General features: G+C 39.8%; 1 protein-coding gene across 1 annotated transcript in view; it reads left to right on the forward strand.

The window, feature by feature from the left end:
• Positions 1-27071, forward strand: part of ptprn2 (protein tyrosine phosphatase receptor type N2) — a 144951-nt gene that overhangs the window by 35408 nt on the left and 82472 nt on the right. The window contains exons 5-10 of the mRNA XM_044104342.1: positions 1091-1538; positions 1819-2115; positions 2319-2359; positions 2743-3167; positions 7879-7965; positions 15810-15889. Coding sequence (XP_043960277.1) covers positions 1091-1538; positions 1819-2115; positions 2319-2359; positions 2743-3167; positions 7879-7965; positions 15810-15889 — 1378 coding nt within the window. The remainder of the gene's footprint in view (positions 1-1090; positions 1539-1818; positions 2116-2318; positions 2360-2742; positions 3168-7878; positions 7966-15809; positions 15890-27071) is intronic.

Below are 27071 nucleotides of genomic sequence, written 5' to 3' on the forward strand. Positions count from 1 at the left end.
ATAAGGGATTGCCGCTACTTCTCACACTGGGAGGATATGCTTTTAAAGTTTGTGGTGTGTTGTGGAAATGCATGAAATTACTCTTTGAGTGACACTATCTCATCTGGGATTTCCATAATGCAATTTCCAAGGGCAGTTGTCTTTGATCTAGAATCCCTATTCATATCCTGCCCTGTCTGGTGGAGTGCAGGTTGCTTCTCTTCTTATTCTGAAGCTTGTCACATCAGCTCTGACCCCTACTGCAGCTCATTTGATGTTCTTGTTGAGCCAAATAGTTATTGAAGAGCCCAGGCCAGGATGAAAATGCATCCTGTGAATTTTCCCAAGTATCCCTTCTATAAAAGTGCAAAAGAAAACATTAGGTTTGCAATTGTTGATTATAACATACAGATGTTTTCAAAGTTCACCTTTTAACTAAGGTGGTATCTATACTGTTTTATACATTAGTCATAATAAAAATCTTCGTTCATTGTTGTGACATGCTGTCTCTTGTCATTTCACACATTTTGTTTCTGAGCTTAATGTTGTAATATGCTGTTTACAATATTCCACAAATCAGAATGTGATGCTTTTAGCATTGTAACATGTATTATTTATGTGTATTATTTTATCCACTGCTGTTTGATGCTACACTTCAAAATCTTATCTTATTATGACAAGTATGTATATTACTGAAACATTTAACATCCGATGCTAAAGGACACAATATGTTCATTTAAACACCTGATCATTCACATTTAAAAACTGAGAACCTAAGGAAAATTTGATACTAAGACGCTCTGTTACTGGCCACTTTTCTAAAACCCCAAAGTATTCATATTGTTTGAAGTAAATTTAAATACTTCAAAAAGTAAAGGATTTTTCTTTATATTGGCTAAAAGACAATCACAAATCCTAGCTCCTCCAACAAGCTGATTCCCAGTTAGTTATTACCTCAAACCTTTGCAAAAAAAATTAAGATGAAATTGAATAGTATTTGTCTTTTTAACAAGTTTTACTACAATTTTGGTTCATAACCTCCACTGGTTTCATGAAAATGGTTACACATACTAATAATGCTCTAAAACTGACTGCTGACAATGTGTTGTAGAATGAAGATATCACACCCGAGGCTCTGAAAAAGGTCAGCCAGCCAAAACCAAAGCAGACCTGGAAGGAAACCACCATCTACAGCCTCCAGAAAGGAGCTGGCCAACCTCCAGTTACCAAAGTCGTTACCAAGAGTGGCGATGGCAGACACCCCAAACTCAGTACAACGTACTTGAGCCATGAACCTGACAGGAGCAAACTCCTTTCCAACCATCTGCAGCAGCTTCTTCCCGAGGCATCAAGCACTCAGCAGGGCATCACTGATGGAGAGCCTGTATGGCCAAAGGGGAAACTCCACTACCTCAGCTACCTTCAGCCTACTCAGAGCAATCATGCAGACCCACAGATTGCTTTTGGCTCCAATACGGCAAAGCCTAATCTAGACAGACTGCTCTTCAAATCTGGCCCAAATCGGCTCCCTGCAAAAGACCCTCATAGCCTCATGGATGGTAGGTGCAGTTGTTTTGTAGCTTTGGTTTACAGATTTTACACTCCAATACTGATGCCAGGAGCTTTTAAATGGGGTGGTTCAGACGCAGCATGCAAAGAGATATTTAACTGAATGTGACGGAGGATGTATGTATACATTTGAGCTTGTATGTCTTAATTTTGACCATTCGTCAATTAGAATTTTTTTTTCAGAAAATTCATTTGAGTTTCTGGTAGTATATGAAACCCAACTGTAAAGTAAAATTATAAATAATCTGTTCTCTGTTCCTGTTTTTCCAGATCATCTCATCCTTAATGCGGTGAATCAGCTGGGGAGGCACAGCCTTAACATGGAGGCTTTGATGGGCAAAGATCTGGACCATCTTGCTGAGGTCATCACAGGAGCTCTGCAGGAGGCGGATGAGGAGCAGCTTACTGATGGGGTCGAGCCAGTACCCGGTGCTGGTGACCACAGGGGGGAGATGAGGGTTAACCAGGAGAAGCCGGCAGGAATGCTTCTGAATCAAGACCAGAATCTGAAATCAAATGAAGGACTGAATCCAAAACCTAAGGAAACTCTGACATTAAAACAACAAGGTTAGTGTTTATGTACGATATTATGTATAATAATGTACGAGTACAAGGCATTGTTGGTTTTGCATGTGTAATACTCATACAAAATACTGCTAAATACATTTCTCACTCTTTTAGATTTCTGTCATAATTTGTTTTTCTCTGCTAAACAAAGGAGGAACCTTGTTTCTGTACAATGCACTGACATACATTGTGTTTGTTTCCAGGCCAACGAATAGACGTTGCAGAAAAAGAGTCCACTGACAAGGTGAATTATAAATTACTCTGCTACAAAACAAATAGTGTTTTTATTTTTTATTTTTTTGAATGAGACGTGACCAAGACACAGTTTTGTTTACTTGTTCCTGCTGCTTTTAAAGGAGGATTTGAATAGACATGTAGTTTGAATTCGAAAGACACCACCCTACACAATTTCAGATTTTGTCTTCAGCATTTTCATCAACAGACAAGAGAAACTAATTAATGTGACCTTTATTATTTGTAAGGAAAAAAAAATATTATTCCTCTCTCAGTAAATGTGAAAGATGTATCATATATGTATCCCTTTTAACAACTAATTCTGTTCAATTTATTCCTAAAAACACAAATGTCCTCTTGATTTCTAAAATAAAATTGTTCTTACTCAAACAGCATGGGGCCATATTTTCCAAGCTGCTTGACTACCTCAACAAGGAGCCCTTTGGTGGTGCGCCGGGGGTCAAGAGCAGGCCGCCAGCTCCTCTCCAGAAAATGGTTGGACTGGAGAGAGTCCACAGCATAACGAGGCAGGGTCAAGTTCCTGCCCCTTACCGCTCAGAGGAGAAGATCGTGACCATCCCCGCGAAGGAAGGGTCCACCCTGCGGCTGAGTGGTGGAGCAGAGAGGCCTGATGGGAGGGTGGACTCTGAGATCCAGAGGTGGATGCAGGCCGACCAGGCCCCCGAGGGGGCTGCACAGCCAGAGGAGGCGCAGAAGAAGGACGTGAAGATTAAAACCCAGCTGGTCCACGTGGGAGTGAAGGAGTTTTCCAGCAGAGGGAAGGACAGACACTTTGGCTACATCATCACCAACTCAGAGTGAGTTTTTGATGATACAATTCAGAATGTTGCTTTTAGGCTATGCATCCTACTATTTTAAGATTGCCAATTTATTAAATTTGTACTGAACTGGATTATAAATGGGTAGTTTTGTTTGCACTGATGAGTTGAAGCCATCACTAATTTCTTTGCTTCCAACAAGTCAGATTTTCTTGCTTTCTTCTAAAATGAGGTCTTGAACTGTAGTTTTGCATGCTTCCTAGAGCTCTTTTACAGATTTTCTTGGCTCGATTTGTTTTCACTCGTTTTCTGTCTGTTCTTGTACCTGACCATGATGTCTTATTATGCAGTATGGCTTCTAAAATAAGACAAAGAGCTTACTCAAGGTTTTGGAGATGCATCATCCTTCGTCTGATTCATCTGATTCATTTGATTCATCTGCAATATGTTTTTAGTGTTTTAGATAAACATTGATGCCAGACTGCTGGTACAAAAGGATCCTTTTTAAAATTGATTTTTTGTTAGATTGAACTACTGACATGTCCGTGGTTCATCTCCTGTATTCAGGAGCATTTTTGTATTTAAATGGTTTATATGTTGAATAAAGAGACTTGCCTAAGAAATTTCATCATAAAAGGGCAAAGTAACACAGAAAAGCAGCTAAAATAATAATAATAAAAAAACTTTAAAAACTCTTAGAATGTTAGTAGACAATCAAGACAACTTAAATGATTACAAGAAAGTCCGATGCAACTTGACATGACTTTTGCACATCACTTCATTGTAGATCCATAATTTTGCATTTATCACATCATGATATGCTTATACTGGCAAAGAACCTCTGCTAATTAAGAGTTGCTAATGAACAGTTTACCAAGAGGAATTGGTTGGAACAGGTTGTCACTATGACCCCCATTTACACTTGATTGAGTGTAAATGCAGTCTCCAAGATATTTTCAACCATTTAAAAATGCCTGGATCATAGAAAAGGTGAAACGTCATATTTCTGTATAAAGAAAATAATGATGATACAATTTTATTAGTCCAGTCTATATGTGTTTGGAGGTAAGGGGTTTTAGTTCATCTGCAATATAATCAATATTCAACACCATCACCTACTTGGAAGTTTTTTTTTGCTATTATTTTTTGGGCATCAGTACTGATTTCTAGCTGAAAACATCTCAATGTTGTGGAGTGTTCATTGGGATGTGGAGCATAGACTGATCAGTGCAACGACATGATAAGATTTTCTTTAGCTAGGGGTCAGAGTAGAGATGGTTCACGTTGTGCATTGCAGGTGAGAGTGTTACAATACCTTACTTTGAGGACTGAGAGTCCTTGTGGACTTGATGAGTTTGAAGCCTTGACATGAGGACACAATGGCCTGTCCACCTTTAAATCCTACCTGCACCTCTTGATAAGCTGCCATCCTGGTCTCTCTGTGAAAATTTTGTGCATTTTTAAACTGAAAAGAACTTCTACACTACAAAATGAGCTCACTGCCTTTTGATGCACCCAGAGGATCTCTCTCTATCCCTGGAAAAACTTTCAATATTCTCTTTCATTTGTAACATTGTAGTATTGTTCAAATCTGGGGTAAAGTTGTCTTTATCTTTTTAAACATTTTAGAAACATTACTGTTTGGGCCTATTATGTTTGTGTTGCCTCTGCATTTGGATATAGTTTTTGTAAATTTACCAATATTGTGAAGTAACATCATGTTTGTCTAACACTTTATTTACTAAAAATGCCAAATTTGGATTGCTGAAAGCACAGATTTAAAGAAACAATCACTCTTTATTTAGTGTTAACTGTAACACTTTGCAGTTAGTGCTACAGTTAATTTTGGAAGTGAAATGTAACAATAAACATGAACGCTTTTCACATAAATGACAGCTGTCCTTGAGATGGCAGAATAACTTGGGTATTGGTTTGTGACCACATTTGCTGCACATTTCCTCTTGATGTATTTCAGACACATTAAATCAGATTTTGCACAAAAGCATGTAGGCAGCACAATCAGATGTAAATGCCCTTTTACTCTTAATGCTACCTGACTTGACACCAAAGTCCAAGTCTTCTTTGTAATGTAGTGTTTTGCTTCTGACATACTAATGGATTTGTTTCAAGTACACTCATTTTTGCACCAAGCATATGTCTGCTTTGTTCGCTTACTGACACAGCCTTTAAAAGCTCAGTTTCTGTCAAAGCCACCTACATATTCCCATCTTCATGGAATAGGGACTCTGTGGTTTTGACTCTTTTGTGTGTGCTGTACCTGATTACAATAGCGGAGATGATAAACTCCTCAGTGTGAGAGCATTACTGTGCAGCATTACAGCCTTAATGATGATACTTTGTGGGGAAGAGGAGCCAAGTTTCCGCCTCCCTTTCTCTCTTACCTCTGGCTCGGCTCCATCTCAACAGAGATAAGTTTCTATCGACTCCGTCTTTGCCCCTGGCACTCTCTCAAATCTCTTTATGGTGTTATCAAGTCTGGTGTCAGTGGGTTGTCCTTCACCTGATCAACAAACGCAGCCTCGTAAAGGTCCGATATGGGTCCGGTCGTTGTCACCGTGCAAATAGAAGTAGCAGATTACATACGGTATATATCAGGAAAGAAACGGGTCACCTTCCTTTTTTCTTCGCTGTCCTCTTGGCGGACACCCACAGTAGACCTACGAAGGTGTCTCTGCATTTGCTTCAGATGTCATGGCTGCACAGTTGTTATCCCCTTCTTCACATGCCATGAGGCCACACAGAGCTGCTTATCCAACAGCATCTGATATTGCTTTGGTTGTAGAGAAGTGGTGGGGGGTGAGATGTAGGAGGAGGAGGCTGCCTTGGCTTTGGGGTGGTATGTGTGGATGCTTTAGGGAGGTGAGATGGGGGTGGGAAAGGTATGGATTCAGGAGAATGAGAAAGAAAACCCCAAGGGGGAAAAGTTCTAGCATCAACAACCAAGTCACTCCTGAAGCTCTCCAGTTGCTCGAATTACCACAGAGGGATGGGGACGTGTCTGGAATTGCTTTGGTAAAGCTTTAACTTGTAAAACTCCACAAAAATTGCAGAAGAACGAACTTTGCACCCACTTAAGTGCACAGAAAACCAGCCACTTAGGCACAGCACGCTGTTACATCTGTTAGAAAATGTGGCTGAGATCCAAATGCAGACCAAGCACTAATGTATGAAAATAATCTGACTTAGATAAAGATGTACCACACACAATTCTTTGCAAAAGTATTTAGACACCTGAAACTTTTTCATATTTGTTTCATATTAAATCAATACCTTTTTATATTTTATATGTTAAACCAAGACAAAGTAGCACATAATTTTGAAGTAGAAGACATTTTTTGTTAATAAATCAGCCTGAATATAGCATCCTGACACATGGTGATGACAAAATCATAGACTGTTCTATGATACAGGAACAGAAAAGCTAGTGGGAGTCAACGGGAAGATGGATGGCCCTTACTTCTGTGGAATCCTGAAAGAAAACTTCGCAGAGGCTGCAAAGGACTTGAATGTAGGTTGAAGGTTCACCTAAAACATACAGCCAGAGCTCCAATTGAATGGTTAGGATCAAGGCAAATTCATGTAGGTATGGTCCAGTCAAAGCCCAGACTGACTGAGTTTCAGCCATTAAGCAAAAAAAAAATTGTACAAACTTTCTGACTCCAGCTGGTAAAAACAAATACCATAAAAGACATGCTGCTGTAACTGGAGCAAACATTGATGCTAAAAATTATTGATACAGGGAGCTAAACGCAAAATGCACACCATGCTACTTTATGTTGATCTTTCTTCTGAAATCCCAATAAAATGCTTTTGAGGTTTGTGGTTGTGGTGTGAAAAAGTTCAATAGTCTGTACAGATTTTTGAAAGGAACTGTATGCAGTAAATGATCTTGCACTCAATGCCCAGGCCTCCATGAAATTGTTTCCCTGCTTATTTCACATTTCTCCATTATATGGAATGGAGACAAAATTTAAAGATTGTCTCATCGCGATCCATGACCTCTTGCTGCATATCACCTTGCAGTCACCTGACAGCAATTCCCAGTGATTCCTGGTTAAGCCGTCAGGGGAAAAAAAGTAGCTTTTCTGATAGCGCTTGTGAGGAAGCACCTCTCATCTCCTGCGTACGAAGTTCAGCGTCCGGCAGATTGCCTTTGTTTGGTCTATTTCCTCCCTGAGTGAGAAAGCAGCCATAGACTGAGCTGAGATGAGGCATGGCTTTATCAGACCACCATTGCACTTCACCTCGATTTCATTTGCACCTTATTATTCTCATCTCAACGTGAAGGCGCGTGCGTGACCCCAGTGTGTTTGCGTTGTGTGTTTTATTTTTCGAGGGCGCGGCACATGCAGGATTGGCGAAAATGTCAATGCAGAAGGAAGGAGAAAAATGAGAGAAGGAAAAGAGAGAGAAAGGAGTGTCTGTATGATGCACCCATTACACCTCATGCAGGTTCCATTTGCACCTTATTGTTTGTATCATCGCTGGAAAAAAGCAGGTGATTTAGCAAGCCCGGAGAGGCAGCTGATCCCTTTTCCCTCGACACAGTGCTTTGTGTGTTTTTATTTGTGATTGTCTGCAATGTTTTCTCTCTTTTTTTGCACTACATCCACTCTGACAAGCATGCATTTTGCTTGTGTGCAATGACCCGTTGGCGGGAATGAAATGTGAAAGCATTTTCTTGGAAAAGCAGCATTTTAACACCTTAATATTTGGGTGTCTCTTCCAGCTCCCTCACCAATGACCGGGCCTCAGACCTGATGGATCGGCTGACCCAGAGGCTGAACCTCCACACGGCAGATCTCACGCAGCTCTCGTATGTACAAACACTGGTTTACCATGCAGTAGAATTATGAATATTTAAAGCATTTGAAACTTTTTGCATTGGAGTCTTTGAGTTTAGTTGAATAGGGTGACATTTTTTCCATTCCCTGAAAGAATTGTTTATGCAAAAACAGAAAAGTGCAGGAGTCTGTTGACGTTTGCTGTTTTTCTGACCTTTTGGGGTGTTTGACTTCATGCAGCGAGAGAAATCAGGCCTAATTACCTCTAGACCCACACTGATGTCTCTGCTGTATTCAAAACAGCTCTGTGACACTGCCACAGCACCTCTTGTCAAAAAATAGCAGTGCAGCCGTCAAACATTTTTTTTTTAGTTAAAGGCAAAGAGAGAAAACTGGAAGTACCAGTGGATACAGAGAAAAGGACTCAATGAGGAGGCGGTTAATATATTAATGAGCGTGCAAACTGTCCTTGAACCGGACTGATTTGTGTTTTTAACGTGGTTCTTCTGCCCGCTCGGTGTCAGATTGCGTGGGCGGCAGAGGAGACGTGTTCGTCTGAGATCTGACGAGCCTTTTGAAATGCTCCGGCAGGGAGAAGTGAAGTCTGTGTGGCTCAATAACACCTGCAGCATGAGAACAACAAAGCCAGACGACTGCAGTGTTCGTGCCAAACACTCCAACACAAGATGAAGCTTGCATAACGCTTCCTAAATAAAAACACAGTGACCTTAGCGTCAACGCCAGCTGCAGAGGCATTCAGATTTTCAATTCAACCTCCACATTTGGCGCTGCTGAGCCAAAACACCGGGACATGTAATATTGCTGGCAGCGGTTTTGTTAATTTTTGTTAATACACCTGTCATTTCACATCACATGGAATCAACTCTTGACGCACGACATGATTAATGCCTTCTCTCTTGATGCTAATGAAAGGTCTGAGGCATTATTGAACTGAACTCTTCTTCAGAGAGCGCAGTGGTGAACTTCTCACATGTAAATGAGAGACAGCCACTTAATCAAAGATACAGTTCCTGCATTAAAAGTAATTTATTCCAAAGTTCTGTTAAACGTCTGAAAACTAGCAGCTATTTTTCTTACTTTTAAGGCATTACTTCTAAGGACTGTAAAAAGACAACTGTCCAACATTAAATCAGGCAAACACAACACCAAGACAACACAACAGCCATTTACACAAACCCCTGGCTATTTTAACATTTTAAAAAAAAGGTACCTTGTAAACATGTGGAATAAGATAGATGAAATTGACATACTAATCCATTTTCTCTTAAAGATTGGAGAGAGGACCCAAACTCTGATCATGTACTTTATATATGGTGTCAAATTCCTGACCAAAACCTGAGGACTGCAATAAGCAATCATTACAGCACACTAATTAACTGAGATAATGGATAGCTCTGAATGATTTATGCTGAATTATTTATAGTAGTTATCCAATACTTTACCAATATAGAGTGTCAAAATAAGTCCTAATCAGAATGACTATTGTAGTGTTTTATGAGGAAATGGTTCCTTAATAACAGTACAGTCATTCTACTTATAAAATAACTAAATGAGTACCGGTAATGTTTTTTTTTTTTTTTTTTCCGTACATCCACTGCTGAAAGGAATATGTTACTTTTTAGTACAGAATTTCTAAAGGAACTTTGCTGCATTATGTTGCTATTTTGCAGTTAAATCGGTGTAAAAGCCGGCGTCAAATAAGGATTCTGCTGTGTCTTTGCACCTCAAATTTATTTTTTCTGTTCCAAAGACAAATAGAGAAAATGTTCCCTTTTGTTTGGCTTGTTTACCGCAGTTCTTTTTCATTTTTACAAAGCAATGAAAGCACATTCATTTAGAAATAGCCAAGGCGAAGGACATGACGCGAGCTTTTTTGTGCACCTTGTGAAATGCGTGCGACAGATGAGTGTTTGAAAGCTTATGCCTGAATATGTGCAGGCTGAAAGAAAGAGAGCCGGGTCAGAGCACGCTGTCCTGCTTTGTTTGGAGGGTGGAAGTTCTCACTTTCAGAAGCTCTGATAAGTCCTGACAAATGAAAAGAAACACTCAAATATGACCAAAGGGACAGGATTTTCAGAGCAGAGAGTTGAAATGTGTGAGGTTTTCTTTTAGATTTTAAATTTCGGGGACACTTAAGTTCACAGTTCCTGCATGTTTTTCATGTAAATAAGCTTGACACATTTCCAGATTTAAATTTCCAGTGTGAGAACTTTTGTCCTTTATGGCAATCTTAGAATCCTAAAGGAATTAAATAAGGATCCTGCAAATACCACAGTCTGGAAAGAACAACACAAGGATTGAAGGGAGAGGACGGACTAAAGAGAGAAAGAAAAGAAAGAAAACCGAAAGGAGGGAAAAAAAGATGAAGCGAGGAAGGGTTGATTTTTTTAGGCAAGGAAGGGAGTAAATAAAGTTTGAATATTCCACTTCCAAACTTTTCCAGATTGTGTTAGATCAACGCATAGAGGTGAGAACCACCTCTATGCTGTGGTTCTCACCACCACAGTTGTCAGTATGAAGCATTTCTTTTAAACTCAAGTTCTTGATGTTGATGGATCTTTTTCAGATGACGTAAGTGTTTTACTGCTCAACAGCACTAGGGGGAGTTGGACACACACTCACAAATCTGTGCTCACACAGTCTGTGAAAGTCAGCCCCCCACCCCCGACAAGACAAACTGCCATGCACACAGACACTCATCATGTCCCACCAGTAGAGCTAAAATGAAGTCCAGGCTCACACATTCAATAACAAAAGGGGCAGGATGAATTCCTCCAGATAAGTTATCTATCTCAGCTTCATCTCCCAACTATAGCAGTGTTTCCCTCCTTGGTATATTCAAATAATATTGGTGTGGTGTGGCTTGAGAGAGAAAAAAAAAAAGTCAATTCAATTTGAGATGCATTGTGATCTCAGTCAGGGCACCCTTGGCCAGGGAGAATTGAGGCAGGAGTAAAGATTGTGGAAACATTGACATTTACAAGAGCAAACTGAAGCCCAGGTGAAGGTGCTGTTGGGGGAAGGGCATATTTCTTTTCAGAGCAGTGTGTTTTCCCTTCTGCGTGTGCCCGAGCATGTGTATAATCATGTTCATAAATGCATTGTTGCATGGTCGGGTCCATCTGTTGAGAAGGATTGGCTCATATATTGCTCCTGGCTGGACCAGTGGAGCTGCGTCTGTAGCAGGCTGACTGATGGCGAGTGGGTCTGGGTCACAGCTCTCCGGCAGTCTGATGAATCTCCCTTTATGCCGCACAGGTTGGCAGTGAAGTATAGTAAAAACATATGTGCACTTTTCAGGACATTACAGAGCTGATACGACAGCATACTGAAGGACTAAGGCGTGTAGAAAAATGAGACACGCATAGATCGGTCACTTCCTTATAACCAAAGGGCAACAATGCTGTCAGTTAAATATAGTTTTATATGTGCAGCATTATCTGGTTTGAATAGTGAGCGATGCATTGGTAGGCCTTCAATAAACTTTATGAAAGTAGAACTGAAACATCTGTTTCAGTCAGCCTAGATTAGTACATTTAATACATTTTCACGTCTTTTTTATAAGCTGTTATGGTCAAGTTTGATTTCGGTACTGCAGAGCTGCTATCAGAAGGCAGTATGTTAACTGGAATAGATAGCAGGGGTAGATCTACCTTGGGAAGATTTAAGATGTGTGAGCAGGAAGAGTTTCCAGATTTATTTTAAATTTCATTTATATTCAAATGAATTTAGTGAGAATTGTTGCTTTAAAATGGTATGAGTCATTCATCTACTACAACCACAGAACATGGTTAAACACTAGCTTATTTCTCCTTTGTTCTTATCTTTAGATAAACTCTTATCAACTATAGGGCAAACAGCGACTATTAATAATTAGATGTATCAAAGAAAAGTGTTTATCAGTTGGCAGATATCGGAAATTAATACCTTGCTTATCTTTTCCATCAACAAGTATCAATGCAAAGCAAATCTAAAACGTTATGAGGAGAGAGTGGAATAAAACATGGCAGAAAAAGATGATAATGGTAGTTAAAACTGTCAGGAAACTGCCTCCAACTCTGGCCTCTCTTTCTGCAGAACTGTTTGGTTTGGCAATTTAATAAGCTAAATGATGTAAACCAGGGGTTTTCAAAGTATGAAAGGGTGAGCCCCCCTCCAAGGAGCCCAATGCCTGCCCCCCGTTGAAAAAGTAACTTTAATCGGACTACTGATTACTCCTTGAAAAAGTAACTTAGTTAGATTACTGACTACTTGATTTGGAAAGTAACTAAGTTACATTAAAAGTAACTTTTTAGTTACTTTCAGCAACTGCTAACAACAATGCTCCGCCTCCTGTGAAAATCACATTGATCTTTGCTAATACTTAATTATCAGCTATTTTATAATGGTAACATCAACAATGTGTCTCCACTGATAAGGTTGAACTAAAGAGGAGATTGTACACAAAATAAAAAACGTGAGTAATTTGTGTGGTCCACTGTTGTCTGGAAAACTCTAAGTAGGATTTTAAAGCCCCTCTCCCCCCAGCCTCCAGATTCTGCGTTACGGCCCTGCGTTTGGTGTCACAGCGCACAGAGCTCCTCCTGCAGCTCCACAGCTCAGATGGCTGCACAGATTTGTGACACTTACAGTAATATTAATAATTATAACGGTGCTAACTTGCCATTATAATTATTTCCAACTACGGACACGTTCATTCGTGGCTGTTTTTACGTTTATTGCGCTGTTCATATTGGTCTCGATGTTTGCAGTTTTCTGGAGCGCAACGCGAAGCTCGATGTCATTCAGAGGTAATATATTAACTTGACATTAACAAAGACACAGCGGGATGGATCATCCGGGAAATGATGGACAGGGAGAGACTGACTAAAACTAGCTTAATGACGGACAAATTCTGGGATTTATTATGAGTCTCTGCTGATTCCCAAGCCCAAATGAGTAACCAAAAAGGCGCAACCAGCAACTCGTTAAATTTTCAAGCGACTTTAAAAAATGAAGCCCAAAGCTGCTTATAATAATCGGACTTGTCGACAGAAACTCAAAATAGTTCCAGTTTTTCCACCGACAAAATGCGCATCTCCCTCCATTGTTTACATTTCTGTTGCATAGAGACGTCGGTCACTCGACAAGACGAGTAGAGGAAATACGATTAAATAACAAAAGAAGATAGTAACGCACAGTAACGCAAAAATGATTTTGAGAAGTAACTGTAGCCTGACTACTGGATTTGAAATAGCAACGCGTTAGATTACTCGTTACTGAAAAAAGTGGTCCGACGTCAGTAACGTTACTGACATCACTGGCCAAAACATCCTCTAAGGTGAGAAACATTTCCACTGATCCCCGCTCCACACGCGCACCCCACTACCAACTTTTTCCTAAATCCACAGAGTTGATCGTGTGCGTAAAAGACGTTTCTCTCACATCAGTAGATGGCAAGCAGATAGCTTTTCCGGTTTACTTTTTCCCTCGCACCGCGCCTCCCCTAAAGTGCTCTGGCGGCCCCCAGGGGAGGCGCGCCTCACACTTTGAAAACCGCCGATGTAAACAGTTTACACTCCACTAAATTTGGTTTACATTAACAACCAGTCTTAAGAACAATATGGATTTTTCCATATAAAGAACATCCAAACTTCACTAATTTACTAAGGCAAACTATTAAAATCGGCTCAATCTAAATTTTAATACTAAAGAAATCTGAGTAAAAAACTTTGGTTCAGAGGGAGTGTTTCACAATGCAGTTAATAAAAGTGCCTAAAATGCAGTGATGAACACTGAGGTTTCATGACAGGTGAGGCACTGACTCCTCTTGAGTCTGATGTGCAAACATTTGAAACCCAAAATTTAAGCCCATATATGAAATTACCTCTTAATTGTTACATTTGTTTGTCTTAAAAACTTTTATTTATGTTTTAACCCTTTAACTGTCATGATGACATCAGTATGGTATGAAATAGGTAGACTGTGAACAAGAAAAGTCAAGCTTCTCTGCTGTCTCGTATTGGTCCCAATGGTGACTGAGAGTTACACCACTCGGTCAGAAACGACCAATCAAAGCCAAAAGGACGGTATTAGCGCTGTCATGCTTGTGTATGTGCCGCTCAGGTCCTCCCTGTTCTCTTTGCTGTGCTACAGTTTCTTTCCAATGCCAAAGTCTGCCATGAAGGATCAGGCTAGTTAGCATAGCCACCTATGACGTCGGACATATAGTTTTTCTGTTGCGGTAAGTTGTTTATCCACCATTAACACATTGGGCAGAGCATACGTGACTGACAGCACCAAGAAACTCCCCCTGGCCCTGACTACTTCTTTTTGACCGGGAGCAATTCATTTCTGTAGATGACATTAAAAACATGAACATAAAAAAAACTTTTTTTATACATATTCCCTACTGCAGTGTTAATATGAAGCCAAATTAGATTCTTATTATTCTGTTTTTGGCTGATCTCACTTTTATTACAATTGAAAATAGTGTTTGATCTGTTATTTCTAGCCCATGTGCCTCTATTCTTGTTCTTGTTTGCCTTCAATGGTAAAAATCTGGATGGTGGAGTTGATCATCAAGGAAAGAGTCATCCTATAATAGTTCAATTACAACTGTGCTTTCAGTTTTTTTTTCCAATATGTTCAGTGTTTTCAGTGTTGAAATTGAAATTCTTCTATTTCAATTTCAATAGAAGAACACCTGTTGCCCATTATATCTCTGAGGCTCAGCACTTCCACAATACTTTTCCCTCACCCTCTCCATCCATAAGGCTTATTTTGCCACACACACATCTATGTATTTGAATATGTAATTGTATATACTTTTGTTAGTGTTCTCTAACAAATGCTAACTGTGTCCCAGTTGGAAGTTCATGTGTTGCGCTTTGTTTTTTTAGGGTTTTTGGCTTTTATTTGAAACAAGTGGGATTGTTGTCTTATATTACCATTTGGGTTTTTAAGATACTCAAAGCACTTGTTAACAAGTTGAATCATCAGCTCTTGCAATATAAAAATTTGCCTCACTATTAAGGGCCAATGCATTTGGCTTGTACAGCAATATTTTTTGCACATGCATTGTTTGGTCCTTAGTGTCTCAAGCTAGAGCCAATTATCTCAGTGTTTCATTGTGAAAAAAAACTTTATTTGTTGTTGATATTTCCTTTGAGTTTTCATCATTCATGGGGAATAAAATGTGTTTCATTAGTTTGTTGATCGTTGTTATGAAACTGAGACACAGTAAAGGTTTCTTTAGCAAAAAATAGCCTTTAGTTTAAATTAGCCTTTTAATTTATGCTTTCTGATTTATAAAAAATATTTTCGTTTATGATATAAGCAGGTCTACTAGACATGAGTGGGGTATTTCTTTACACATTGTTAGACTGTTATTTTTCTCCCCTGTGACTATCTCCAGGGATCGTACCAGAGCGTGTAGAAGTTGTTAGATTTTATTCCATGACCAACCTCGGGGACCTTCAGCAATTATTTTGCTCCAGGGAGAGAAGTCTGTAGCTGACTCAAGGCCAGACAGAAGAGAATGGGTGCAAAGAGTACAAGCTTCAGTGTTATAGTAAAGGGGTGCAGGGTTGCTCAGCCAATGACTGTAATTTGCGCTTTGGACATACTCAAACTGAAATGGAGCACAAAACCTATAGTGACTCACACCATCTTCAGAAAAATTCAAGTACTAAATTCACATATTGAGACTTTATTTTTCCTCCAGTTAGTAAGGTATACATTAAAATTGGGGCCTGAAAATGTTAATGCATGGTCCTTTACAAAGCTCTTTGAATCACTAGATAGAATTTGCTTCCGCCTTACACTCAGCTACATCAGAATAACTATTAGGACACTGTTTACTTGTCGTCTGCAGAGTTCTGGGTCCTGCAATGACATTCAGGGTCGGCCCAAATCCTAAAAACGTGACCACTGGAGACCTGGTTCAAGCTGCAGGTAAGACCAACATACATGGTCCATTTATCACCCTCACAGAATGATCCCATTGATGACATTCATTCCAACTCACCTCACCTTCACAAGGCAGTTCACTTTGTCACAGCTTTTGCTTCAGCATACAGTTCAGGTCTGTGGGTTTTCATCATCTCCAGTCCTTAAGAGGATTGTCAACACTGAGCATCAGCAACAGAAATGATGATCCCACCATCCTTCCTCTGCCATGCTTGCACACAATGCACAGGACAGTTTGTTTGGTTTGTTAGGTCCAGCAGACTGACAGCTTGGAAACAGGTTTGTGTTGGCCAGTCTGAGTTTGTATGTCTGCTGTGTGCACTGGATTGATGTAGACTGATGGGGATCTGTCACCCAGCGACAGGTCGCTGTCAGTACGCTCCTCTGCTTATTGTCAGTGCTCCGGTCAGTCAGCCAAGTGTGTTTGTTCAAAGTGTCTCCTTATTTCAGCCGGAAATGACTTCGAGCAGAACAGCAAAGTTTCAGTATGATCCAATATTCCCCTCGTGGAATCAAAATGGTGTTGTTATTGGCAGAGTTGTGTTGCTGCTCCTAGTCTCTGAAGCAACAAACATTTGTTGTCACTTTTCTGTTGGAGAAAGTCTGGGCAATGAGTGATGGGTTTAGATTGGCAGGTTTGAAGTTGTTCATCTGTTTTTTTCTTTTTTCTTTTCCTTTTTTGCTTCTCCTACCACATGTGACGGATTGTGATGAGGTTTCGTGTGGTGAGAGCTAATGACAGCCACGAGCTGGGCTGAAATGTCAGACCAAATGTTATGTCAACATGATCATGAGCCTGGTCCACAGTGATGAATTATGAGCACAGCCAGCTTGAATAGTAATTTGTTAAAGTGGAGGGAAGGGCTTTTCATAATTTAAAAAAAAATCACTTTCATCCCAAATAAACATGAGATGTGGTTCTGAAACACATTAAAATGGCACCAACAGATCATAGAGGGGACAGATTAAGAGTCCTGGCGCAGGCTTTATTCCCTGTATTCCCAAAACAGTGTGAAGTGGACAGGAGTTCCCACCCTCCTCCTGATGTTCTAAGCAATCTGAAATAAAAGCGTTCATCTTCACTTTCCAGCGACACAAAGCAATCACTGACATTGACTTCAACACGATGTGGCAAAGGCGCGATGATTTTCAAGCCATCACCGGGTTGCAGAGGAGCACCATGGTTTGGGCGCGATCTGAAAATCAAAGTGACGCCCACATACAGTGGCCACCTGGGTAATCCTGGCTGACCTTTGCCTTATGTGTGACTGTGCATAAGTGACGTGGCCTCCTAATGAACTCATCAAAAACCCCTGCTGCATTCAGAACTCAGTCTGCTGTGAGAAGCTTTGTATTAGTTAAGCAAAGAGCAAAAAAAAAAAAAAAAAAAAAAATCCAGAAAATTCTGCAATTCTTATGAAGACATTTATTTATTTTTTAAACCAGTAGCAAATGAAGATGTTTTGTCTTGTTTTTTTTTTCTTTCTCATTCATTACCTCTGAAAGAAGACGTGTTTTGCATTTATGTAAATGCTTCATTTGTTTTTTTGTTGTTTTTTTTTTTATCATGCTTGCAGTCTATCTGGTAGCCCATTGATGGTTATGTTCAATGAAAATCCACAAACTATCCCCATTGCTTCTTCCCAGTCAGCCATGTTTGTTTACGCTGAACTCATGTTTGGTCATGAGAGGTTTTGTTAGATTTCCTGTCTGACATCTGAATGTTGGTGAGTGAAATCGATTTCTGTGTGATGTGTCGCTCCTGTCCTGTTATTTCTAAGATATTTTTTTATCATCCTATGTGGTCTCTCAGGGTCTATCTCTACTTAGTCATTGTTTATAAATAATTTAACTAGAAAAAACACCAAATTGTCACAAGCATTTTCAGTGTTTATTGATTTTGAAACAATAAACACAACAACTTCTTATCAGGAGTCATTGTGTATCCTACATTTACTATTTAAATTCCAGCTATTGACAATTTAAAAAATCAATTATGTTTCTTGCAATGTTTTTTGTCTTTAAAGGTCAGAAAATTGGAGGAGTGTTTGTTTCAATTACTTAGTCTATATTGCAGCATAAATTAAACCTCCATGGTTGATAAGTTCACTGTACTCTGTGGTATCTAAACAAGATTAATATGGCTCTGCTACATTCTGCTGTCCATCTATCTGCCCATCAGTTCCATTCGATGCGTTCAATGCCCCATTGAAAGGAAAAGACAAAAAGACTTGGCTGAAAGGCACGGACAGTATAGAGGAGATTTGATAACTCATTGAAAAGCATCTTTTTTCTGCAGCAGGTTCTTAGCGGCTGTGCGGTGAAAGGCCTGCTGGGAGGTCTGACTGTATTAGTAGAGGTAGAGTTCTCTTGTGTGCTGCTCAACTGGAAAACTGCAGGACAAAGCCCGGCACTGCCTAATCCCTGCTCGGCTACGAAACAAAGGAGAAAGCTGCTGCTTTATCAAAACTACAAGGCATTCTGTGTGTCCGTGTTTGTTCGTGCGTGTGTGTGGATGTGTGCAACTCTAATTTTTTTTTTTTTTTGCAGCTGTGTTCATACTGCGCCAAGAAAATGATTTATTCAATATTTGATGAAGTGGCAGCCAAGCTGCTAAAAGCGACACTGGAATGAGTTGTTTAGAACTCTACTTTTTCTTGCTTCCTCGCAGTGATTTCTAAACATGTAAATCACCTTCGGTGGGGGATAATAGATCTGCCAGAGCTGCTTTTGCTCACCGCAGAGTGACGTTTTGTCGCCGATGATGGATTTGATCCACTTACACGTTGGTGCTCTTCGCAAGTATGTAGGCGGTTTTATATGTAGGATGAGTGCTTTGGCTTCATAAAGTGTTATTGTACAATTATATCCTGGCGGGATTGTTTCTTTTTATTTGTGATATATGCCACTTTTATAGCTGTGATTATAAGTACGCCTAATGAATTTGAGTGCTTTGCATGAAAAAAAATTGAAGCATAATCACTCAGATGGGATCAAGATGTCCAGACCAAACACCGGTATTTGTGATGGGATATGTGTGTCTTAACCATGGCTGATAGGTGGAGGGTGGGTAGCTGGGTGAGGACACTCCTATTGTCTTGGCTGTCATGGCTGGGCGACCCCGGAGCCCTTTAGAGGCCTCAAAGGCCCCAGAGGCCAAGCCACAGCAATGAGCCGGCAGGCCCCCAGGCCGTGAGAACCCCGGCCTTGGTCAATGAACGCTGGGATCATAAGGACCATGGGAGCAACTTGCTGGGCCATCTGGAAAAGAGAGCAGGGACCCTGACACATGGCTGTCACCCCGAGGGAGACACGCAGAGATGTGGACGCAGACAATGTCGGCCCCCGTCTTTCCTGCCTCAGCTTCTGTCTTTTTTGTCTTCCACACACACAGAGTCACACGTAAGTGAAAACCAAGGAGGTGACGAGTGAGACGGAAAACTTTGTTGAGAAAATTTCAAAGTAAATCAAGTGGAAAAAGAGCAGAATTCAGAACTTATTTATATAATGAAACACTGCATTAAAAGCTACAGCTACATTAAAAGCTGCAGAAAAAATATTGAATAAGATCTTGTATTTGCATGTTTCTGAAACTGTTTAAATGAAGAGTGGAAAAGCCCAATCCAAAGGTCGAAATACACCAGAGAAGCCACTGCAGCAGATCAGCAATTGGGGAAGGGTTACAAGGGTAACAGATGGTGCAATGTCCAGAGAAATTGCAACAAATATTAACAGATACTGCCATGTACTCTCCAAAGACAATGTGGCAGAGTGGCATGGCTTTCCAAAATTGGATCTGAATAAACAACAAACTTCAAAAAGAGAAAATAAAAGAGAAGTATAGTTGTTTAGTCATAATGCACAGCTTCATGTCTGGTCAAAATCAAATGCAGCATATCAATGAAACATCTTGTAGCAACTATAAATCAAGGAAGTGGTATGGTGGTGGTTTGGGTTTGTGTCTCCTACAGTCTAATGTGATGTTATTTATTATTGATAAAGATGCTCTGCAGGAATGTATCTAGTTTTAGCTTTCAGATTTTTTTCTTCCTTCTTTGATAAATAGTGACATATAGAATTCAGCTGTGTGCCTTTGTCCCCTCTAGGTTAGATTTATATCATTTAATAATTGGAAAATACATTTTAGGAATGACCTTGATACATAGAACTATAGAAATTGACAAAAGGGTGTACTTTTTTTTTTTTTTTAACCACACCTTAGACATACAGTATATAATGTATCTTTTATATCGTTGCTGGGGGTCATTTTAGGAAACAAACATTTTCAGTGACATCAGAATAGAAATGACCATCTTTCCCCAGCAGGTACTGATATGTGTGGTCAGGATCTGCCCTGATAATTAAAAAAAGACTGATACCTGTCCAGACCAATCAACTCCGTTTCACCTTTTCTATTTTCCTTTTATATGGTCCGTCTACAAATAATTCTGGAAAAAAAAGCTATAGAATAAATAGGAAATAATTTCAATGACACAAAAGCATAAACTAGAGGTGCGGTGTGTTAAATATGACCGGTTGCTTTGTACTAAAGACATGTGAGAGGCATCCTATGTATGACTTGAATTCTTTCACCTGTCACTCCAGTTGTCTGTCTGTGCGCCTGGTTCTGGCTGTCTTTTCTGTCTCCTCTTTGGAGGCCATGTAAGATGTGCTCAGAGGCCCACGCACTTGTGCTCACCCTCTTTCAAACGCACACAAGAACCCTTGCAGACAACTCTAAAATGGAAACACTGTGACTGCGTGATGGAGCCAGCTACCATTTGAGTGGTGAGTGGTAGTCTTTTCCAGCTGAGCAGATTAGCATAGATCTCCCACGCAGACAGAGTTGACCTTCACTCTGGCAAACACTTGTCAAAATGCCAGCGATAATTACCTGTTCTCTTCGCAAACAGCACCATGGTTTATCCACCTGCATCTCAGGAGAGGAGGATGAATCTGTATCTCCGTTGGCTCCCCATCTTACAATGAATACTGCTGTTATTTTCATGTGGCTTTAATTTTTCATCATTTTGTCAAACTACAATCTCAAATTCTTACGAATCTTAAGGAACATGTGTGAAGCGGTATAAAAACAATTTACCAGTCAAAAAAATATTTACCAAATGTTTGTATTCAGCCTCCTTTACTCTGACACCTCTAAATAAAATCCAGTTCAACAAATTACCTTTAGAAGTCACATTATTAATAAAGAGTACTCTCTTGTGTGTATTTGAGCCATTGCCTTAATACAATGAACCCCCACCTATTTTCACTTCGGTATTTAAGGATTCAATTTTTCTGTGGAAAATAATTAAAATTATTTGTGCAAAATCCACCTATTTGCAGATTCTTTCATAGAACTTTTCTAAAATAGTCAAATGAATTGCATCTCGGGAAGCTGACGTTTTTAGACAAAAAGCTATTTGACGTGCTTACTGCCTGGCGTTTGCAAAGAGGAGTGCCATGTATTTTTCTTTGCACTGATTGTCTCTAAATCTAAGAGTATAAATGAGGAAATCAATAGGTATTGCCTTGTTAGCTTGTGCCATCATGTTGAAATATGTCAGTTGCAAGTGTTCCTAGAGGGATCCTGAAGCAGGTCTCAGCTATTTACTGACAGTTGTGGTTTCTAATTTCCATGAATGTCAGGGTCCACTGCTTTGTAAAAGTCTTGGAGGTCATTAGAGGTCCAACAGCTTCCTTCATTCTAATAACCCAAAGGTTTAGTAACTTGTTCTAAAAATAAATCATAAGAAGTCCCATAATCACAGTACTAAAATTTCAGTATTTCAATGCAATGCTGAGAAAAATATATAGCAAGAACATGTCTATTTGAAACAGTTTTGATAAAAGATTGTATGTTTGTTTTATTTTTTTTTTTTAGTATTGAATATATGTTCAAATAGAAATTATTTTGACAACATTAGCCATGACTCCAATAGGGGACACAACAGTTACTAGGAAAAAGGTGTCCTGGTCCCGGGCAAAGTTCAGATCTATTTTCAAGGAAGTACGGTAGCTGTGGCAAGAGTCAAAACTTGCTGTTCAGAGAAGTTCTCCATCTAGATTGACTGAGCTTGAGAAGAAAAAAAAATGGGCTAATCACACATATATACAACACTTTTCATGCTTTTGTTTGCAAAGATATGAAGATTTCCATGTCACAATTATTTACTGGTTTATGTTGGTTTATCACACATGCCTAATTTTGTGGATCTAGGTGTGAATACTTTTGGATGGCACTATGATCTGTAGGGATTCCTGTGTGACACACCTGTGTCTCTGCTTGGTGTTGCAGCGTATTAACCCTTCAGAAGTCAGCAAGCCGCCAGCAGCTGAAGAAATAAGTGTGAATCAAATCTTGGGAATGCTGCTTGTTTTTGGGGCGCTCATGTCCAGGCACATAGGGGCTGAAATGAAATTACTTTTGTCAGTTATGGTTTGGCTCCATCACGAATCATGTCAGGAAAAACATTGCTGGTTTTAGAGCATGGCTGGATTCGTGCTGGATGCCTGATCACCTGTATGTTCATACCTTAACATCTGTATCAATGAGTGCAGAGGTCAGAAACAACAGAATTCCTTTCTCCTCATCTCCCCCTCCCTCGCCCCCTCCTCTTTTCTTCCTCCCTGGGTACTCTCCTCCTCATCACTGGCTGCCCTCTCTGGTTGAGTGCTTGAATGTGCTCAGTTCGGTGATCAAAGTCTTCCTCAGTCTCTTCTCCTCCATTGCCCCCAGCTCTGTGAGTGAGTGAGCGTGTGGAAAAAAAACCTGTGTGTATGTGTCATTCGGCTACAAACATACTTCTCAGTCGTCACTCCTGCTATGTTCTCTCAGTCTCTCTGGTACTTTTTTTGGCTTCTGTGCACCATCCACCCGCCTGCTAGAGGGCAAACACACCTGCATATACATATATACAGTATGTACATGCACACATGAATATATAAACCTGAAGTGATGCTTATCCGATATGACACATCCTACTTTCCTGTCTTATGCATTGTTGATCACAGAAATCTTTACTCACTGTTACCGTAGGTAATTTATGCACTGCACACACACGTGCATCTGTCTGTGTGTGTGTGTGTGTATGTATGCATGCTGCAGGGCGCCTGATAACCAGAGCTGCATGACTCACAGTAAACGATTAAATATTGTGTGTTTGTTTCAGCAGAAACGCAGCGTTAAACATCTTTTTAATTCCAAGGTCACATTTATTTATTTATTTATTTTTCATCCTCATGCTCCTCCAGGAACAGAAAATAGTTGAAATTGTCAAAGACAAGTGTTTAAAAAAAAAAAAAAGAAAAAAGAAAAACATTCCAGTAACTGTAAATCAGTCTTAAACGTCTTGTTTTTGTGCTTACATCTAACCCCGGAGAGCGAGGATTCGTCACCACTGACTCCTTTCGTTTGTCACAGTGAAAGGAGATGTCATGTGCTGGAAATTTCCGATCTGAGACTGTTCCAGAAGATGAATCTGGGCCTTGTCTCACACTTTTCCTTCATCCTGTTTATCCTTGTCACTCATATTCTTCCAGTTCTTGCTCTGTTCCTCTCTATTTTGCCTCTGTATTATTCCCGCACCTTTAGTTCGGGGTCAAAGAGGCGGCACTTTAAACGTGTTTACTGTGTCGATGCTGCTGTTGCGAGTCAGCCGAAGACAGTAACAGGTGCCTGTCAACAGCCGGCCTGATCTCCAGTGCATTAAAAGGATCTGTGCAATAGATGAGGATTAGTGTCGCCTGGCATTGTTTATTTGCTAATTCCATCTCCAAGGTATTTGTGGAAAATGGGCGTGAATAATTGAAAGCAATTTCTAGTGGACACAACGAAGCTATCAGCGAACTGTGGGAGATTAATGAGTAGGGGGTGAAACACGGTGCTCCAAACCTTTCCCAAACACCCACAGAGACCATGAGCTTGTAAACAAAAACTGAATATGCATTGTTTCAGAGGTGGATAAAAGCTTTGAAACGGAAAGCAGGCATGGATCAGGAAGGAAACAGAGCAGTCGGCTTAAACACAGAATGTGTCAAAGCATGATGGTAAAGCATTAAGGTGCCTTTTACTTATTAGCAATTAGCATTTCTAAATTGTACCAGTACATTCCAGATCCTTAAACTGTGCTTGTGGCTAAACTCCTGATTCGAGATCAGAAGGAAAATCTTGCAAATTTAAATTCATTGTTCTTGAGGAAAAAGCTTTAATTGTTTAACTTTAGGTTTTAAAAAAATATTTTCACAGATTTATTTTAATATCAGTCTGGATACTGGCACTGTCGTAAGCTGAGCTATTTAGCAACAAGAATGTTTTAATTTTAAATTGTGTTCTCCCCGTGCATACCTGGGTTTTCTCTGCAAACTCTGGTCTCCTCCCACAGTCCATAAACATGATTGTTGGGTTAATTGCTGATTCAAATATTGCCCTTGGCTGTGAGTAGGTGGTTACATGGTTGTTTTGTCCTGTTTGTCTTTCTTTTGCCCTGTGATGGACACTTTACTGTGAAATGCATTACTTTGTATCTCTTATGCTACATGATGATGGTGTTGCACTGTCCCACATCAAACGAAGTACAAGTGGAGCACAGTGAGAAACTTAGTAACCCTTGTTGAACACTGATCATGGAACACTGCAGCGAATAGTTGCGAAGCAAATAGACACAAGATTTCTCTCAAACTGCGCCAGAAATTAGTCGGTCAGTGAAAAACCCCCCCACTTTTTTTCAACTCTACATTGCTCTTTGGGTCATACTTTATCTTCTAGTGTAAACATGAAGGGGTAGACCATTCAATTCAACAACCTACATGATTGAAAGAACTTTTTCTACCCCCCACAAGTTCCTTGGCTATGTTGTCTTTATACCAAACCTGTACTTGTGACAATTAGAGCCTCTGTGGCATCTTTCAAATCAGCTTTTTACAGCCGCTGATGGGAGTTCTCAGTATCTCAGCCACTTTTTGAGTCTGCCAATGGCTCATGCTGTGCAGGGACGTACTCTTTCATAGAGTTTGCTTGTCTTTCTCTTTTTCCACCATGAGTTTCTGCTGCCTGAGGCATTTGCTTTGCAGTTTGTTGCTGGGGGCCATTTTCCTGATCTAGTCCTGGATCTTTGAGCTTTTGTCCTGCATAGTGGCCTTGAGATTCTCTACCCACTGCCTCAATCCACGTGCTTTGTGTCATAGTCAGAACGTGCTCGACTTGAATTGAAACCTTCCATTCCCTGTAAGGAGCTTTGTTGCCTTCATTTTTGTAGCTTTTATGTCACATTAATACCAAGGATGTATCTGGTGACCAACGGGACAAATTTGTTTATTATTACCATTTAGGAGGCTATTCTGGATCTGGATTGGTCACTATCAATGTCGCGTTCATGGTATGTCTTGATCTAAGTCGTTTTATTTTATCTTTTTCTTTTCATACCTAGTCTTTTTGCTAAAAGCATTTCAGTGGTTTTGAAAGTCTGCCAAGTTGATTCCTGATAGTAATGTTTTTTACCATCCTGCCTTTCACAATAAATAGCTCTCAAATAAAGACATGTAAAAATCCTTAAAAATTTTACTTCTGCAATACTGTAATCTAACTTTGAATTTTGTATTTTTAATGTTTGAAAAATACAAAATTTGTTTTGAGTCCATTAATGACTAGAGAAAAAAAATGCTTCTTCCTTTTTACCATCATAAATGTAAATGTATTTAATTTGTTATACATTAACGCTGTCCTGCCTAAAAGGAGGGAGAAGAGACCAGCTCCAAGACAAAGGCAATGCTGAACTTCTTTCAACATCATTGCTGTAATCATTTAGTTGTTGTTGCAAATATTTCAAGAAAATCTACCTGTGGCAGGTCATCAGCAGGGTAACGTATAAGAAGTCTCCAGACTAACTGCTTGGTCTGATATTTTTTTTTTCTGATTTCTGACATTTAGGTGAGAACAACCTGGTATAAAAGCACATCCTAACAGCATCCCACTGGTACAAATAATTCTGAGATGCTGGTAGCAAGGTAAAAAGACAACACTGTGGAATGCATACATCCAGCCAGAACTTAGTTGAGATATTACTATCGAGAGCAGAGATGAGAGGTGGAGCTGGAGGACTTAACTTACTATTCTGCTTTCTGCATTTTCTACACACAGAAAATGTTTGTAGAAACATTTGTAAATTTGCACAAGAAAATGTTTCCCCTGCTTAATTTCTCATCCCTCTAATATTCAGCATGTAGGAGCAAATGGTAGCACAATTAAATTTTCAAAGTAAAAATATTTATTGTTTGCATTGAACCAGGAGTTTCACAGTAACTTGTAGTAAAAAAGGAGATAACGTTGGTCCTAACTTTTCTTGAAAGAAGTCCAGCACATCCGACACCTAGATAAGGCAAATACTTTAAAAGTCTCACAGCAATACTGCTGGTATTTTACCTGTCGGTCAGATGAGACTAAGAATAAGTGTGTTTAACAACTGACGATTTAGGTGAATGCAAAACCAGGGATGATATGTGCAGCAACACCTCAGCCTACTGGAGTTTCTGTGTTGTGGGCCTGTTTCTCCTTCAAAAACCCAGGAACCTCGTTACCATTAACAGAATTATGGGTTCTTAAAGATGAATGGACATTTTCACAAAAAAAAAAAAAAGCAACAAGAGTGACCTCTGCCAGAAAACTGAATAGCAGTTTACATTAAACATATGCCAAAATCAATACAGAAATAATTCACAGGACACAAAATGTATTTTTATGGCCATTTCACCTCAGACAAAAATCATTCAATGAGAATACACATGTTTTCAACAGTACAGCCTTTTATGCTGATCCTATTCCCAAATACATATCTGCGCATAGAGCTGATAAACATGTTGTTGGCCCTCGGGTAAAAAGAACTCCAGTTAGCAGAGACTCGTTATTATGCGACACCAAATTTTATAATGAATTCCAGCTGGGTTTGAGCCAAAGAGTGGATGATGCCATTTTTATCTGACCGAGGAATTTGCCATAATTTAATTTTCCAGCTAAGCCCTGCACTGGCACTAGAACATTTCTCACACATGGTGGTGAAGTTAATGACAAAATGGCTCACTAGCTTCATGTTCTGTGAACTGACAAAACAACATGTTTTACCTCAAAGCTGTAATGATGGTTAACTGAATATGATCTGCAGAACTGACCTGA

Source organism: Gambusia affinis, linkage group LG21 (genome assembly GCF_019740435.1).
Source record: "Gambusia affinis linkage group LG21, SWU_Gaff_1.0, whole genome shotgun sequence".
Lineage (NCBI taxonomy): Eukaryota > Metazoa > Chordata > Actinopteri > Cyprinodontiformes > Poeciliidae > Gambusia > Gambusia affinis.